The 13738-nt window shown below is 40.8% G+C and overlaps 1 protein-coding gene across 2 annotated transcripts in view; it reads right to left on the bottom strand.

The window, feature by feature from the left end:
* Positions 1–5545: 5545 nt before the first annotated feature.
* The window catches only part of LOC140361165 (glycerol kinase 3), a 90650-nt gene continuing 82457 nt past the window's right edge, over positions 5546–13738 (bottom strand). Inside the window, exons 16-17 of one of the 2 annotated variants that reach the window (XM_072446884.1) lie at positions 7410–7496; positions 5546–6016 (exon numbers count right to left, since the gene is read on the bottom strand). In XM_072446884.1, the coding sequence (XP_072302985.1) occupies positions 6006–6016; positions 7410–7496 (98 nt within the window). In that variant the 3' untranslated portion in view covers positions 5546–6005. The remainder of the gene's footprint in view (positions 6017–7409; positions 7497–13738) is intronic. The other variant, XM_072446876.1, reaches the window with a different exon arrangement.

Raw genomic sequence — 13738 nt, 5'->3', positions numbered from 1 at the left:
CCAGACCTTGAATCTTGTGTCAATTATATTTGGTACAAAACCTTGGTCATCAACCAACCAGTTTAAGATTTTAACCCATTTGTTTAATTTCATGATTTGCTTCTTCCATGTTGTAAGTACATAAATACGAACTTACGACATGGAACTTAAGAATCCCTGGGTAAAATTTTTACCCAGGGATTCTTAACTTTCTCCAAATGGCTAACCGTCTGTCATCTGCCAGTAAGGCCTGTACAGGAACCCCCGACATTAATCCCAAAATGTTTCCATTGAGCTTCATACTCTGGATAAGAACGCCCTGATCTTGTTCTAAAGGAAAAAGGCATTCCCAGTAATAGAGGATTAAAGTTTTTTGTACATTCAATTTGTATGCAGACATTGGACCAATACCATGAAGAAACTGCATCACATTAGGTATGGACATTTCTGGTTTGGTTAAATTTTGTATAACATCATCGACACAGCAGGCAATTTTATGCTCTGTCCCATCAACTGAGACACTATAAATTATTTCCGATATATTGGGCCAATGATTATAAGTACAAAGCGAACAACAGGAGGGACCAAGTACAACCCTGCCTTACCTCTCTCTCCAAAGTCAGTGAGTCCGTCCGTTCATTTTCATTCTTGATATTGGGCTATCAAAAAGGGCCAATATTTTTATCATTAAATTATCTAATTTAAATTTGGTTAGCACACCGAATCACACACCTTTTCAGCGTCCATACTTATTAGTAGAGCTTTGTCTTGTTGTTTTTGTATATGGTTCATTATGTGTATAAATCGTCTTATGTTATCTTGTGTTTGTTGTTTCTTAATAAATTCTGTCTGATCAGTTGGAATTAAATTTGGGAGTGTTTGTTCTGTTCTTTTGGACATCTCGGAGGGATCTAAGGTTTTTTTAAGGGCCCAGGTAAAAGTTGATAAAAGCAATGGAAAAGTGTGTCTTTTAGAGCTTTATATGACTCTGAGGTGAACATGTCACTCCCCAGAGATGTATTGTTTTTCAGTCTTTTGATTGCACTTTGAATTTCAGTCGGTCGTCATTTCAGCACCTAATTTTTTGTTTTGCTCTTCAGCCATGGAAGGTAAATTGAGTGTTCAAAAAATATTGTATTTCTTCTTTTTGTTCCCTGATATTTTGGTGAAAAGGTGTTTGTAGAAGATTCAAATGTTGATTGTATGTGGTCTTGTTTGGTTATTCTGCCTATGTTATATTTTAAACATACTTCTTTGTGCCTGTTGTTTTATAACCTTCCAAGATAATAATTTCGTGAATTTTGATATCTTTGTTTGGTAAAGAGTATTTAAAAAATACATTTTCCGTGAGGTCAGGTGATTAATCTCACCCTTGCCTTTTTAATTTCCTGTAGCATTTGAGGATCCTTGTTTTTGGCATGTTTAGCCTCCAGCAGCTTTAGTTTCTTCTGCAAATCATTACTTTTTTTTGCCTTTGTTTCTTTTCGGTTGAGGCGGCAGCAATTACACCTTGCCCTCATCCCAGAGAATGGGTGGAGAAAATTCACCAATGTCGCTTTTCTCTACATAAGTCTCAATGTCCTTTCTGCATAATATTTTTATAATTGTTGGTCATTCAGTGAACAAGCATTAAATGTCAAAAGAGTGTTTTTTTGTTTATTTTCCAGATTTACAGTGATATAAATAGGAGCATGATTACTTTGTTGAAAAAAAAAAAAAAAAAAAGTATATTCTAGTATGGATCTAGTAAGATTCATCTCTCCAAATAACGATCACCCCTACATTATGTATTAATTTACAAAATGCATTACTGCCTGAGACATCCAATGTCGGCTGAACATGGGAGTTCCAGTCACCCAAGGGTTCCCTCAGAGTGATTTGCAATCAGAGCCACAACTTCAGTATAGAAAGTGAGGTCGCTTCCTGTAGGAGCATACGCACTTATCAAAGTAAACACAATTTCATCAATATTTCTTTTGACCAGCACAAATATGCCATCTATATCTGTATCAAAAACTCTGTTCCAAGGCTTGGATAATATAACCAAAGTTAGTAAAAAAAAAAAAAAAAAATTAAGTAGTAAGTTCCTAAATTCTTGTAGGTATATAATATCAATTTTCTCTTTTCTCATCTTTGTCAAAATATTTGACCAAATAATTGGACCCAATATGCCATTATCATCCAAAGATGCTATAAGTAATTTTTCAGATTTCATTATATTAACCATGTTGAATTTATTCTTTGTAAATCTGCTTTTCTTACACAACTCTATGGTCGAACACAACACAAATATAGGAACTACAACAACCAAGCAAACACAACAAACAAAAAAGAGCTCAGAGACTGATCCAAAAATGGGGAGAAAACAGTTTTCTAGATTAAAAAAATAAATAAAAAAGGCCCTCCAGTAGAGTTGATATACATTTTTCACCTCTGCATTTACAAACCAAAGTTGGAACACAGTGGCTCACATGTCTCCAGTAAAGTCCAGGTCCCTTGAATGCTGGTTTGGAGCCGGTTTCGGAGCAATGCGCATGGTCAATCTTCTTTCTTTTAAAATATTTTTCCAACAAAGCCCGTAAGCTTTATTAGACAGGAGAGGACAGTTGGAAATGGGGGATGAGAGAGAGAGGAGAACATGCAGTTAATTGTCAAAATTGGGAATCTAACTCACAATAATGCAACCGGCAGCACCCGGAGCCCGGCATGTGAGGGCTGTGCCTCAACCATTCGACCGCCGGGCAGCATGGTCAATCTTCATCTTCCCAAGTTTGAGATACTCGGGGATCCAGGTCTCCATATATTATTTATTTATAAGGCCGCTGAAGTTTATTATAATTTTTTTAAATTCAATTTAGAACAGTTTTGTTTGGAATAATCCTTCTTTAGCATGGCATAAATTCCATATTATCTATATTTTATTCAGTAATATATTGCACTTCAAAATGTATTATTCCGAGATGCTTACTCAGTGCACTTTAAACAATGCATTTATGGGGCCAATTCCTGACAAAAAATTACAAGGTTCAACATTAATGTTCGGTTTGGAGTTTTCCTTCAAAAACAGTGAATATCCCATAGCATTACATAGACCCTGCCCTCCATCTGAAATCAACTATGCCCTGAAATTCTGTGAACACAACCTACAGGATGGGATTAGCATGGTGAAGTGTATGATGATTGTTTGTTGGTAATTACACATATAAACAGGACACATTCTACTTTACTTCATGGTGAACCATGGTGAAAAATAAAATGAAACATAACCAAATGTAAAGACTGATAACTAAGAAAGATCATGAGTGTCTAATGTCATGGATGATGGCCTAAAGCTGCCACAACGATGTATTGAAGCTTCAAAGCCCTAAAAACTAAAAAAACTGAAATTGAAAACTAAGCAAAAAACATTTACAAATGTATTATAAATGATGTCTTTATTTAATGTGATTAGTGTACACCCTTAGCATTTTATCTAAAGGCAAAATTTGGATTTTTAGGTATTACTGGAGAAAAACTCCAGCAACTAGGTGGGCCCTGTCCAGGGTGTGCCCTGCCTAAGGCCCAAAGTCACTGGGATAGTCACTCACGACCCCTAACGGGAACAAGCGATAGAAGATAAATGGAGAAAGACTTACAGAAATGCTGACCTCACACTAGTTTTTCCATTGCATCTACTAATTATTTTCTGAATTTACCCCAGATAAACAAAATTGTATGTAAAAATGTAATATAAATGCTAGACATTTTATTTTGTAATATATTTCTATATATGTATATGCAACTACAAAGCAAGGCCCTTTAAATAATTTTAATTTCAGTGCATTAAAACATACAAAACTATCTGTGTAACTTAATTTCCCCATGTGGGACAATAAAGGAATATCTTATCTTAAAACATTTTTTGAATTACAACAGATGAGATCTGCAGCAGTGTTTCTACTTCAAGTTAATTTTACTCTTCAGTTCATAGGACAATAATCACATTTCAAGTACCAAAAATTGTTCCCATCCTTTCCTCGGTTGACCGACAGTGACTCCCAAATAATAACAAGAAGAAAATAAAACTGCAAGACATAATGCCTTGTCGACAAGACTGCTGCAACGATGCTTTTGTCATCATTGCGGAAGCAATAGGCCCCCTTTAGGGGCTTGGGCCTAATAGTTTCCCATTTAAACAATATCATAAATTATACATTTTCGGAAAATGCTTGCGCATTCCTACATCATGGTGTGGGTCACTGTGTGGTATTGAGAAACAACACCACACAGTGGTCAATTTTTGCATTACAAATGTGTATGCACGGAGGAAGGCATTAGTGAGTGACTAAGCACACATGAGCACTTTACATGGGGATGAAGACCACTCCCTTGATGCACACTTTCGCCAACTTGTGGTTCTCATTCTTTATTCTTTAGACTCTTCATCTCACTGTCCTCAAAGCAGTGGTTTGTGGCTTTAAGATGAAGATGCACGGCACTCTGTAGTCCTGAATTTGCATGCCTTCTGTGCTGATAAAGCCTCTTATGCAGTGGCTGTTTAGTCTCACTTAAGTCTTCACCGCATGGGATAGAATAGACTAAATTGCTGTTTTTGTGACATCTTGTCCTTAGGGTGAACCAGTTTTTGTGCTAAAGTAGGCCTGGTTTTAAATAAACAAGACATTTGTGCTGTCTAAAAATACTGTAGTGTTTCCGTCCAGAGACAAAGATTAGAGATGCCATTTCTTCTTGGTTCTGTTTCCCTTTTGTCCTGCTTTTTTACTAAGCAGGGTAACAAAAGGCTTAGGGAGCATTCCGGATGTGTTTTTCCTCAGTCCTCTTGTTCTCTGAGCTGATGGGCACCTCTTGGCCTCTGTGTTGTAATGTCCTGATCACCCACAGCTGTACTGTGGGGTGAATGTGTCTATCACATTCTTGTAGCCACTGGTAGGGTCACTTTTCAAAAGTTCGTATGTGGTAGTGTCCTCGAGGAGGCTGTGGATGTTGGTTTCATAATCAGCTGTGTTGAGGATCACAGTGCTGTGTCCCCTGTCTGGTGGTAGAACATTAATGTAGTGCAACCTCCTCTCTTCAGGTGTGATGTTTGAGAAAGGTGGCTTTGCATTCTTCAGAGAAGATGTGACACATAACCTGAGGTCTGCAGCCTCCGATTCTGACATTTTGTTGTTTCTGAAAACAGCCATTAGGAAATTAGCTATTACCAGGAGGTTCGGCCCGGTGGACAGGGTCTACTCAGAGTAGGATAAATATCTGAGTTCTCAGACTAGATCTGCATATTGAGAATGACTCTTGGATGAGAGTCGAAATGTCTTGTTTTTCTAAAACCAGTATCCAGATGACAACAATGATAATCTTTTTTCTTCTTCTTCAGATTCCTCTATTATGAACAATATTTTCACAAGTCAATGTCAAACAGATTTCCTTCTATGAATTTCTAAATATAACAATTGAATGGGGTGCCATAGGGCCATATTAAAAAATATAATATAATGTAAATGCACAATTCTGCATTGGTTCCGTTCAAATCTGACAATATTGGTAAAAGCTAGAATTTAAAATTATCCAAACATTGCGATTCATTAATGTTTACTGCTTGTTTTTATGCATTTTCCTCTCAACATTTCCAAGATACAAAAGGGCTCTCGCACTATCGCGCTCGGGCCCTAAATAAATACATAAAGTGCTCAAAAATATTCCGCTAGCTACTAGAAGTCAAAACAATGTGCGTCAGGAGAGAAATCGCAGAGCAGTAGTAAAAAAATACTTCAATCACATAAATGGGAAATCATACAGCCAGAACCTAAGTATAATACATACTGCAAGTATACTACTACTAACAAGTACCAGTTTCTGTTGTCTTCAGTAGCAAATAAAATGGAAAATCAAAGTGTGTCAACAGTCAATCAGATTTGAAGGGTGTAGGACTGGGCTCGGCTCATCTTCTGGAATGTTGACATATGGAGCCCAAGTCACAATGTTGTGGTCCATGTTGAGAAGTGCTTCTTCGGATCACCAGTAGAAAACATCTAGGTGTTACCTGGACAAGAGAATATACTTATGTGAACTTACCAACTTGTTTGGATTTTGAAAAAGTGAAAAAGCTACTAGCACTACCAAAACGAAACTAACAGGGTTAAAGGAGACATTGTGCTTTTTATTAGTACTTAGTAATAAACTCTATAGATTAATAAGTGGAGTAGAGGTGGATTTTTAAAAGGCAGACTAACCAGTCTTTGAAAGCTATAATTCTTGCTGATTACTGAAATAATTACTGAAAGAATGTGATTTCAGGATTTTTTTTTTTTTTAGATTCTGTCTCTCACTGTGGAACTGCACCTACGGAAACAATGTCCGACCCCTCCATAATTTTTAAGTGGGAACTTGCAAAATTGTAGGGTGTTCAAATACTTACTTTCCTCACAGTAACTATTAAACTGCGAGTAACTATTAGATATATGTGTATGTGGGGCATTTATGTGTCTATCATGTATTTTTTAATTTGAGAATATAATCTTAATTAATATTTTAAATCAATGAGTGACAAAAACAATAGAACAGTTAAAGCAAATTTGTTAAGATTTAACCCACAACAAATTCTCCTCCAGTGGCTTTGTTTGGACCTGGTTCAGTCTTGTGTGAGTCCTGGTTTGGGTTAGACCTGGTTCAGTCCTGTGTGAGTCCTGGTTTGGGTTAGACCTGGTTCAGTCCTGTGTGAGTCCTGGTTTTGTTTAGACCTGTATAAAACATGTTTGTATTTGATTTTGAGTGTGAGTGCTGATTAAACTTTAGCATGAGTTAGACCTGATTTAGTTCTGGGTTAGTCCTGGTCAGATAGTGGGCCTGATTTAAACTTTAGCCTTGCATGAGTTAGACCTGGTTTAGTTCTGGGTTAGTCATAGACCCGGTCTGATAGTGGTCCTGGTCTGCGCTGACAACTCCTCCTCTGCTCTCTGTAACAGCCTACTCCTGACATTCTCATTTTTTCTTGTCTTTGAATTAAAACATTGCTGATGCAATCTAACATGGTGCCCCTTCTAATGTGTTGCGCAGCAGATCCAGCACTGTAGAATGTGTCACTGTCTGTGTCGAGTTTCTAGTGGCTTGTAACTACATGAATACTGGTTGTATTTTGAAAAAAATAAAAGTGACAAGGAGCTGTTATCTTGTCTCTTGTCGTCTCTACAGGTCCTGGTCTCATATAAACAAGCCTAGCAGCGTTTATGGTGAAACGAGAAAATTTTGGCTGAGCTGTTCTAAATTTAGAACTGTGAGAGGCTCAAATGGTCCACAGGTGCCCGTGGGCACGTTTGGTGACCCCTGCTGTAAGGTATATGAAATATTCATTTACAGAAAACATTCACACAATTAAAAGCATTTTGAGCTCTCATTAGTGTATTGTTTGTGTTTGGATGAATGAAAGCACTCCTGACCTGCAAGGTACTTGGCTCCCACCAACATGACCATGCTGCCCATGATGTAGAAGCCCAAAGGGATGCTGCAGAAGATACTGGGCTCACCTGGAAGTCACAGAGCCACATTTACAAAGCTGATCTATGAATACTGCTGTTTACAGGCCATATGGACATTATTTTCTTTTGTTAAAACCTCATACATGGAACACAGAAAAAGATGCAGAGAGATATCATACAAACATTTAGCAAAGTCCTAATCTTGTTATCCGACGCAAATGTCCTAATTGGTCATTGAGTCTGAATGTAATTTTCGAAATTTTTTGAAAGTCAATCATTAGGTCAGTCCATTGCGTCATCAATTTCTTTGTCATGTCCTTTTCCTCTGCAGCTAGAAGTATGTTCTAGAGCAGGGGTCGGCAACCTGCGGGTCCGGAGCTGCATGCAGCACTTTAGCGCCCTCTTCGTGGTTCCCTGGAGCGTTTTAAAAAAATTATGAAAATGGAACTAGATGGGGGGGATATATTTGTTGTTTTAATATGGTTTCTGTAAATGGACAAACATGAGGCAATCACTCTTAACGTTTTCCAATGCTGTAAACATGTTTATAGTAAATATTACATTTCATGATTCTCCACAAAGACAGTGAAGGGACATTAAAATGGCAGGCATTATCACCAATCGGCAAATCAAGGACATTAATTCAGCTCCAGCATACTTAAGTGCCTGTGATGAATCGTGTGATGTGATCAATATTGAACAGGCAGCGCTGATATTCAGGTATGTGAACTTTGATGGGCCGACTTTGAAGAAAATATCAAATATATATTTGCAGGCTGTGTTCGATTCCACTGTTGCCCAGATATGGGGGGAAAGAGGAAGATTGTATTGTTGAGGTTTGAAGAGGACTGAGTTTTTGAAAAAAAAAAATTATACAAAAAATCTGCTATCTCAATTGTATTTCTATATTTTCATCAATGCAAAAGAATATGATACATTAACATTATAATGGAAGTTAAAGGTCCCATAACATGCAAAATCGACTTTTAGAGCTTTTAACCTTCTTACATTGCTATTTGTGCTTCATATATGTACCCAGAGTGTTTTTTTGATTGATTCCCGCAGTTTTTAGCTATATTTTTTTCATCCGGTGACATCATTTTCGGTGAGTGTGTCGCGTTTTCAGAGCTGTTCGTTCTTAGAGCCTTTTACCGATTAATCCACGAATTATACACACTATTTACGCATCATATTCACGAAAGTGAACGTTTGATTTCTCCGCAAACAATCCGGAGCCTCAAACCGCTCGCTTTTCAGTATTTCGTGGATTAAAAAGCCCTCTTCACTCTCTAGCTCCAGCCTGAACTAGCCTAGCGTAGCCTAGCCGCTAGCGTCATGGATCTACCTTTACCTGTTTGAGCTGTCATATGTCGAGTCAGAACCCTGGCTCCTTCTCTGATGATAGGTGCGTGAAGTGCAGTGTAGTGGTAGTTTTGGAGGCCAGGGTTACGGAGTTAGAAGCGCGGATCCGCTGTTTAGAGGAGCTAAAGTCCAGTTATAGTTCGGTTTTAGCGCGAGGGCTACCGAACCGCGCTGCAGGGCGTAGCATTAGCATTAGCAGTAGCAGTAAGGCCGAGCTCAGCCCCTCAGCGTCTCCCGTGCAGCCGGGACTAGACCAGGAACAGAATAGGGACCAATTTGTGACAGTTCGGAGGGGACAAGGCGCTAAACGCCGAACCTCAGAGCGCCATGAGCTTCACGTCTATAATAGGTTTTCTCCCCTCAGCGATCACACACCCGCTGAACACACTAGAGAAACTCTTGTAATCGGGAGTTCTATTGTTAGAGACGTGAAGCTGCCAGCTGCTAGCGTTAGGTGTTACCCGGGGGCCAGAATGGGTGACATCGAAGGAAACCTTAGGATCTTAAAGCAGAGTACGACCCGTTTCCGGCAAGTCGTGATTCACGCAGGCGGTAACAACGCCCGGCGGAGACAATCAGAGGTGCTCAAAGTTCAAGTAGCCGCGGTGTGTGACCTAGCGAAGTCGATGTCAGACACTGTAATATTTTCTGGTCCCCTGCCCAATCGGATCAATGCTGAATTGTACAGCCGTCTCTCAGCATTCAACAACTGGTTATCCAGAGGGTGCCCTCAAAACAACGTTGTCTTTATTGATAACTGGAGTGCGTTTTGGGGAAAGCCCGGGCTCATACGCAGGGATGGCATCCATCCGACTTCGGAGGGTACATCCCTATTAGTTCGGAATTTGACCGATAGTCTTAGTCGTGTTAAGTGACCATCTAGGGATGAGCCCTGGGCGCAGAGCAGCAGTTTAAGACGCTCCTCTGTCACTGAACTCTCGCCCGTTCTGTCACATGTGAAGTTTTCAGATTCAAGACAGATAGAGACTGTTTGTGTCCCTCGTGTCCCTCGTACAAATAATGCCAAAAAGTCACATCTCAGAAAAAATATTTCAGGCGTCAGACCAAATAACTTAAGGAAAATAACAATCACAAATGACACAAATATACAAATGAATAAACACATAAAATGTGGACTGCTAAACATTAGAGCAATTTCCTCCAAATCGCTCTTAGTTAATGAATTAATTAGTGACTATAACATAGATCTTCTAGCTCTAACTGAAACGTGGCTTCAACAAGACGACTACGTCAGACTAAATGAGTCCACCCCACCCACCCATGTTAACTTTCAGACCGCCAGGAGCACAGGCCGAGGTGGTGGTGTGGCAGTGATCTCACACTCAAGCCTACTCATGAGCCCTAAAACTAACAATGCATTTCACTCATTTGAAAGCCTTATGCTGTCGATCACATGTCCAAATATGAAAAACCAAAAAGGAGTTTTGTTCATAGTTATCTACCGACCTCCTGGTCCCTACTCAGAGTTTTTAACAGAGTTTTCTGACTTTATATCAAACTTAGTGTTAGCCTGGGATAAAATAGTTATAGCTGGAGACTTTAATATCCACGTGAACATGAGTGATGACGCTCTCAGTAATGCCTTCAGCGCCTTGTTAGACAGCATTGGTTTCACTCAGAATGTAAATAAACCGACTCACACTCACAAGAACACTCTGGATCTTGTCCTAACGTATGGAACAGAGATTAGTGACCTCATTGTCCTCCCTCAAACCCCTATATTGTCAGATCATTTCCTAATTACCTTTCAGTTTATTCTTAAAGATCATCCAGTCCCACAAAATAAAGTTATAATGAAAAGGACAATATCTGAAAAATCTATCTCAAAATTCAAAGAAATAATGGAGCCAATATTCAGTGACATGTCATGTGGTCCTGCTGAGAACAGCTTTAGTCCCAGTTTAAGTGATCAATTTGTCGACTTGACCATGAATTCTCTGAAGTCTGCTCTTGACGTTGTCGCGCCGTTAAAACAGAAGGTCATTAGGCCAAAGCGCGCCTCCCCATGGTACAACCAAGAACTGCGTTCACATAAACAAAGAGTTAGAAAGTTAGAGGGATTATTTCGTCGCTCTCACACCGAAGAATCTCTAAAAGCATGGAAAAGTTGCCTGCTGTCCTATAAGCAGGCTCTGCGTAAGGCCCAAACCAGATATTATTCAAATCTAATAGAAGTCAACAAAAGTAACACTAAATTCCTTTTCAGCACTGTAGCTAGGCTAACAAACTGTCAGTGCAGTAGAGCCCTCAATCCCAGCTACACTTAGCTCTGATGATTTCCTCCTATTTTTTAACAATAAAATAAAAACAATCAGAGATAAATTAGATGAAATTACCCCCGCTATTAGCCCTGAACTAGCCCAAGCTGTAAATCTAACGTCCCATATAAATCCACCTGTAAACTTAGAAAGGTTCACAGCTGTTGATCAAGCAGAGATAACTTCAGCCATCATGTCCTCTAAAAGCTCAACTTGTGTCCTAGACCCCATTCCAAGCAGACTCCTCAAAGACATTCTCCCCCTAATTATAGACCCTATTCTTAATATAATAAATACTTCACTCGAAAGTGGCTATGTTCCACAGTCCTTCAAACATGCAGTCATTAAACCTCTTCTGAAAAAGCCTAATCTAGATCCCGACCTATTGGTAAACTACAGACCTATTTCAAATCTTCCCTTCGTCTCTAAAATCCTTGAAAAAGTTGTAGTAAAACAGCTTTGTCGCCACCTGCAGGATAATAACTTATTTGAAGTTTTCCAGTCAGGGTTCAGAGCTCACCACAGCACTGAAACTGCACTAGTTAAAGTCACAAATGATTTGTTATTAGCCGCTGACGATGGACTGGTCTCAATCCTGGTCCTGTTGGACCTCAGCGCAGCGTTTGACACCATTGACCACAACATTCTACTGCAGAGGTTAGAATGTGATGTAGGTGTTGGAGGAACAGCCCTCAGCTGGTTTAAATCCTATCTATCTGATAGGTACCAATTTGTTAATGTAAACCTGAGCTCCTCACCTTGCTCTAAAGTAATTTACGGTGTGCCACAGGGTTCGGTACTTGGTCCAATTCTGTTTACTCTTTATATGCTGCCATTAGGCAACATTATCAGAAAGCATGGCATTAACTTCCACTGCTATGCAGACAACACTCAGCTGTATTTATCAATGAAACGTGATCAGAGCGATCAAGTAGACAGACTTAGTACTTGTGTGAAGGAGATAAAAACCTGGATGACACTAAACTACCTGCTTCTCAACCCTGAAAAAACCAAGGTCATTGTGCTTGGCCCTAAGCATCTACGAGATGCTCTATCTGAGCAGATAGTCACACTGGACAATGTTAGTGTAGCCTCCAGTTCTACTGTGAGAAACCTTGGAGTCTTATTTGACCAGGAGCTCTCATTTAAAGCTCATATATATCAAGCTTGTAAAACAGCCTATTTCCATTTGCGCAACATAGCCAAAATCAGAAGAATCCTGCCTAAAAGTGATGCCGAAAAACTTATCCATGCATTTGTAACGACTAGATTAGACTACTGTAACTCCCTGCTTGCAGCGTGTCCTAAAAGCTCCATAAAAAGCTTTCAACTGGTTCAAAATGCAGCAGCAAGATTACTAACAGGAACAAAAAGAAGAGAGCACATTACGCCAGTGCTTGTTGTTGTTGTTGTTGTTGTTTTATGGCGGTTGGCATCCGAGTGTTGCATTACCGCCAGACTTTATTCCTCAGACGTTTCGTAGTCCTCAGACTCTGTCGTAGTCCGTAAAAGTACTCCTCCCATCGCTTTGGCGTTACAAAGCCCATGAGGTCATGATGTGTTTTTGTGACTAGAATAGTTGTTGTGTCAGAGACCAACCGGCTTTATTCCAGGGAGACTCTTCTTCACCTTCCTCGCCCTCTTTGACGTTCGGTGCTTTGGAAGTACAAAGCCCATGAGATCATGGGACGTCTTTGTTGTTTTACAAAGCCCATGAGGTCATGGGACGTCTTTGTCGTTTTATCCTTTAGAAGTCCTTCTTCCATCACTTTGGCGTTTCTAGGCCCATGAAGTCCAAGCGCGCCAGAACACCCCCCCGCTCCTCATCCTCGGCTCAGTCTCCAACACCCCCCACCTCTACAAACGCCCACCCAGCCCTGCGCTACACAAGCAAGCAACCACAGCCCGACACAAACCCCGTGACTGGATCGCCAGAACGCTCCGCAGACCGAACTCCCGCCCATTACCCCGAAACCACAAGGCCAACCCGGCCCCCTCCCCATCACAAGCCCCACAGCAAATCAGCACATGCTCGACAGTCTCTGGCACCCGACAGTGACCACACAGACCGGTCGGATGCCCGCCCATCCCACTCAGCGACCAACCGAGTCCAGCATGGCCAATCCTCATGCGGGCGAAGGCCCCCTCCTCCCACGCGCCCCTGCCCACAGACCCGCAAGGACCCACACCACCCTGCATGCGACAGAGACGCCGTCCAGCAACACAGTGGCTCCAAAATTCCCGCCAAAGGCCGACCACATGACCCCCGACAACAGGCCCGACCCCAGACCCGCTCAACTCAACCGCCACATCAATCGATGGCCGCCGAAGGGAACGTTCAGCCAGTGCATCAGCCACCTCGCCACCATCCACCCCCACATGCGCAGGGACCCAAACGAAGGAAACCCCCACATCCCTCCCGGACAGGGAGAGCACCAGACAGAAGATGCCACTCAACACATCCCGTCTGCAATTCGATTTCCCAGATTTAATGCTTTGCAATGCAGAAAGGCTGTCAGAGGCCACCACAATGCCGCAACACTGCAAAGCAGATTCCGCCCATTCCAACGCCAACCGTATCGCTATAAGTTCCGAATTGAAAACAGAAAGGCGATCTGTCAACCTCTTCTTGACCGCTAGCCCCAGGTC

The sequence above is a fragment of the Eucyclogobius newberryi genome, unplaced genomic scaffold (assembly GCF_026437365.1).
Source record: "Eucyclogobius newberryi isolate DKJ021-1_F unplaced genomic scaffold, fEucNew1.0.hap1 SCAF_1, whole genome shotgun sequence".
NCBI classification, from domain to species: domain Eukaryota; kingdom Metazoa; phylum Chordata; class Actinopteri; order Gobiiformes; family Gobiidae; genus Eucyclogobius; species Eucyclogobius newberryi.
The sequence above is the reverse complement of the archived record's forward strand: the minus strand, read 5'-3'. Positions and strand labels throughout refer to the sequence as shown.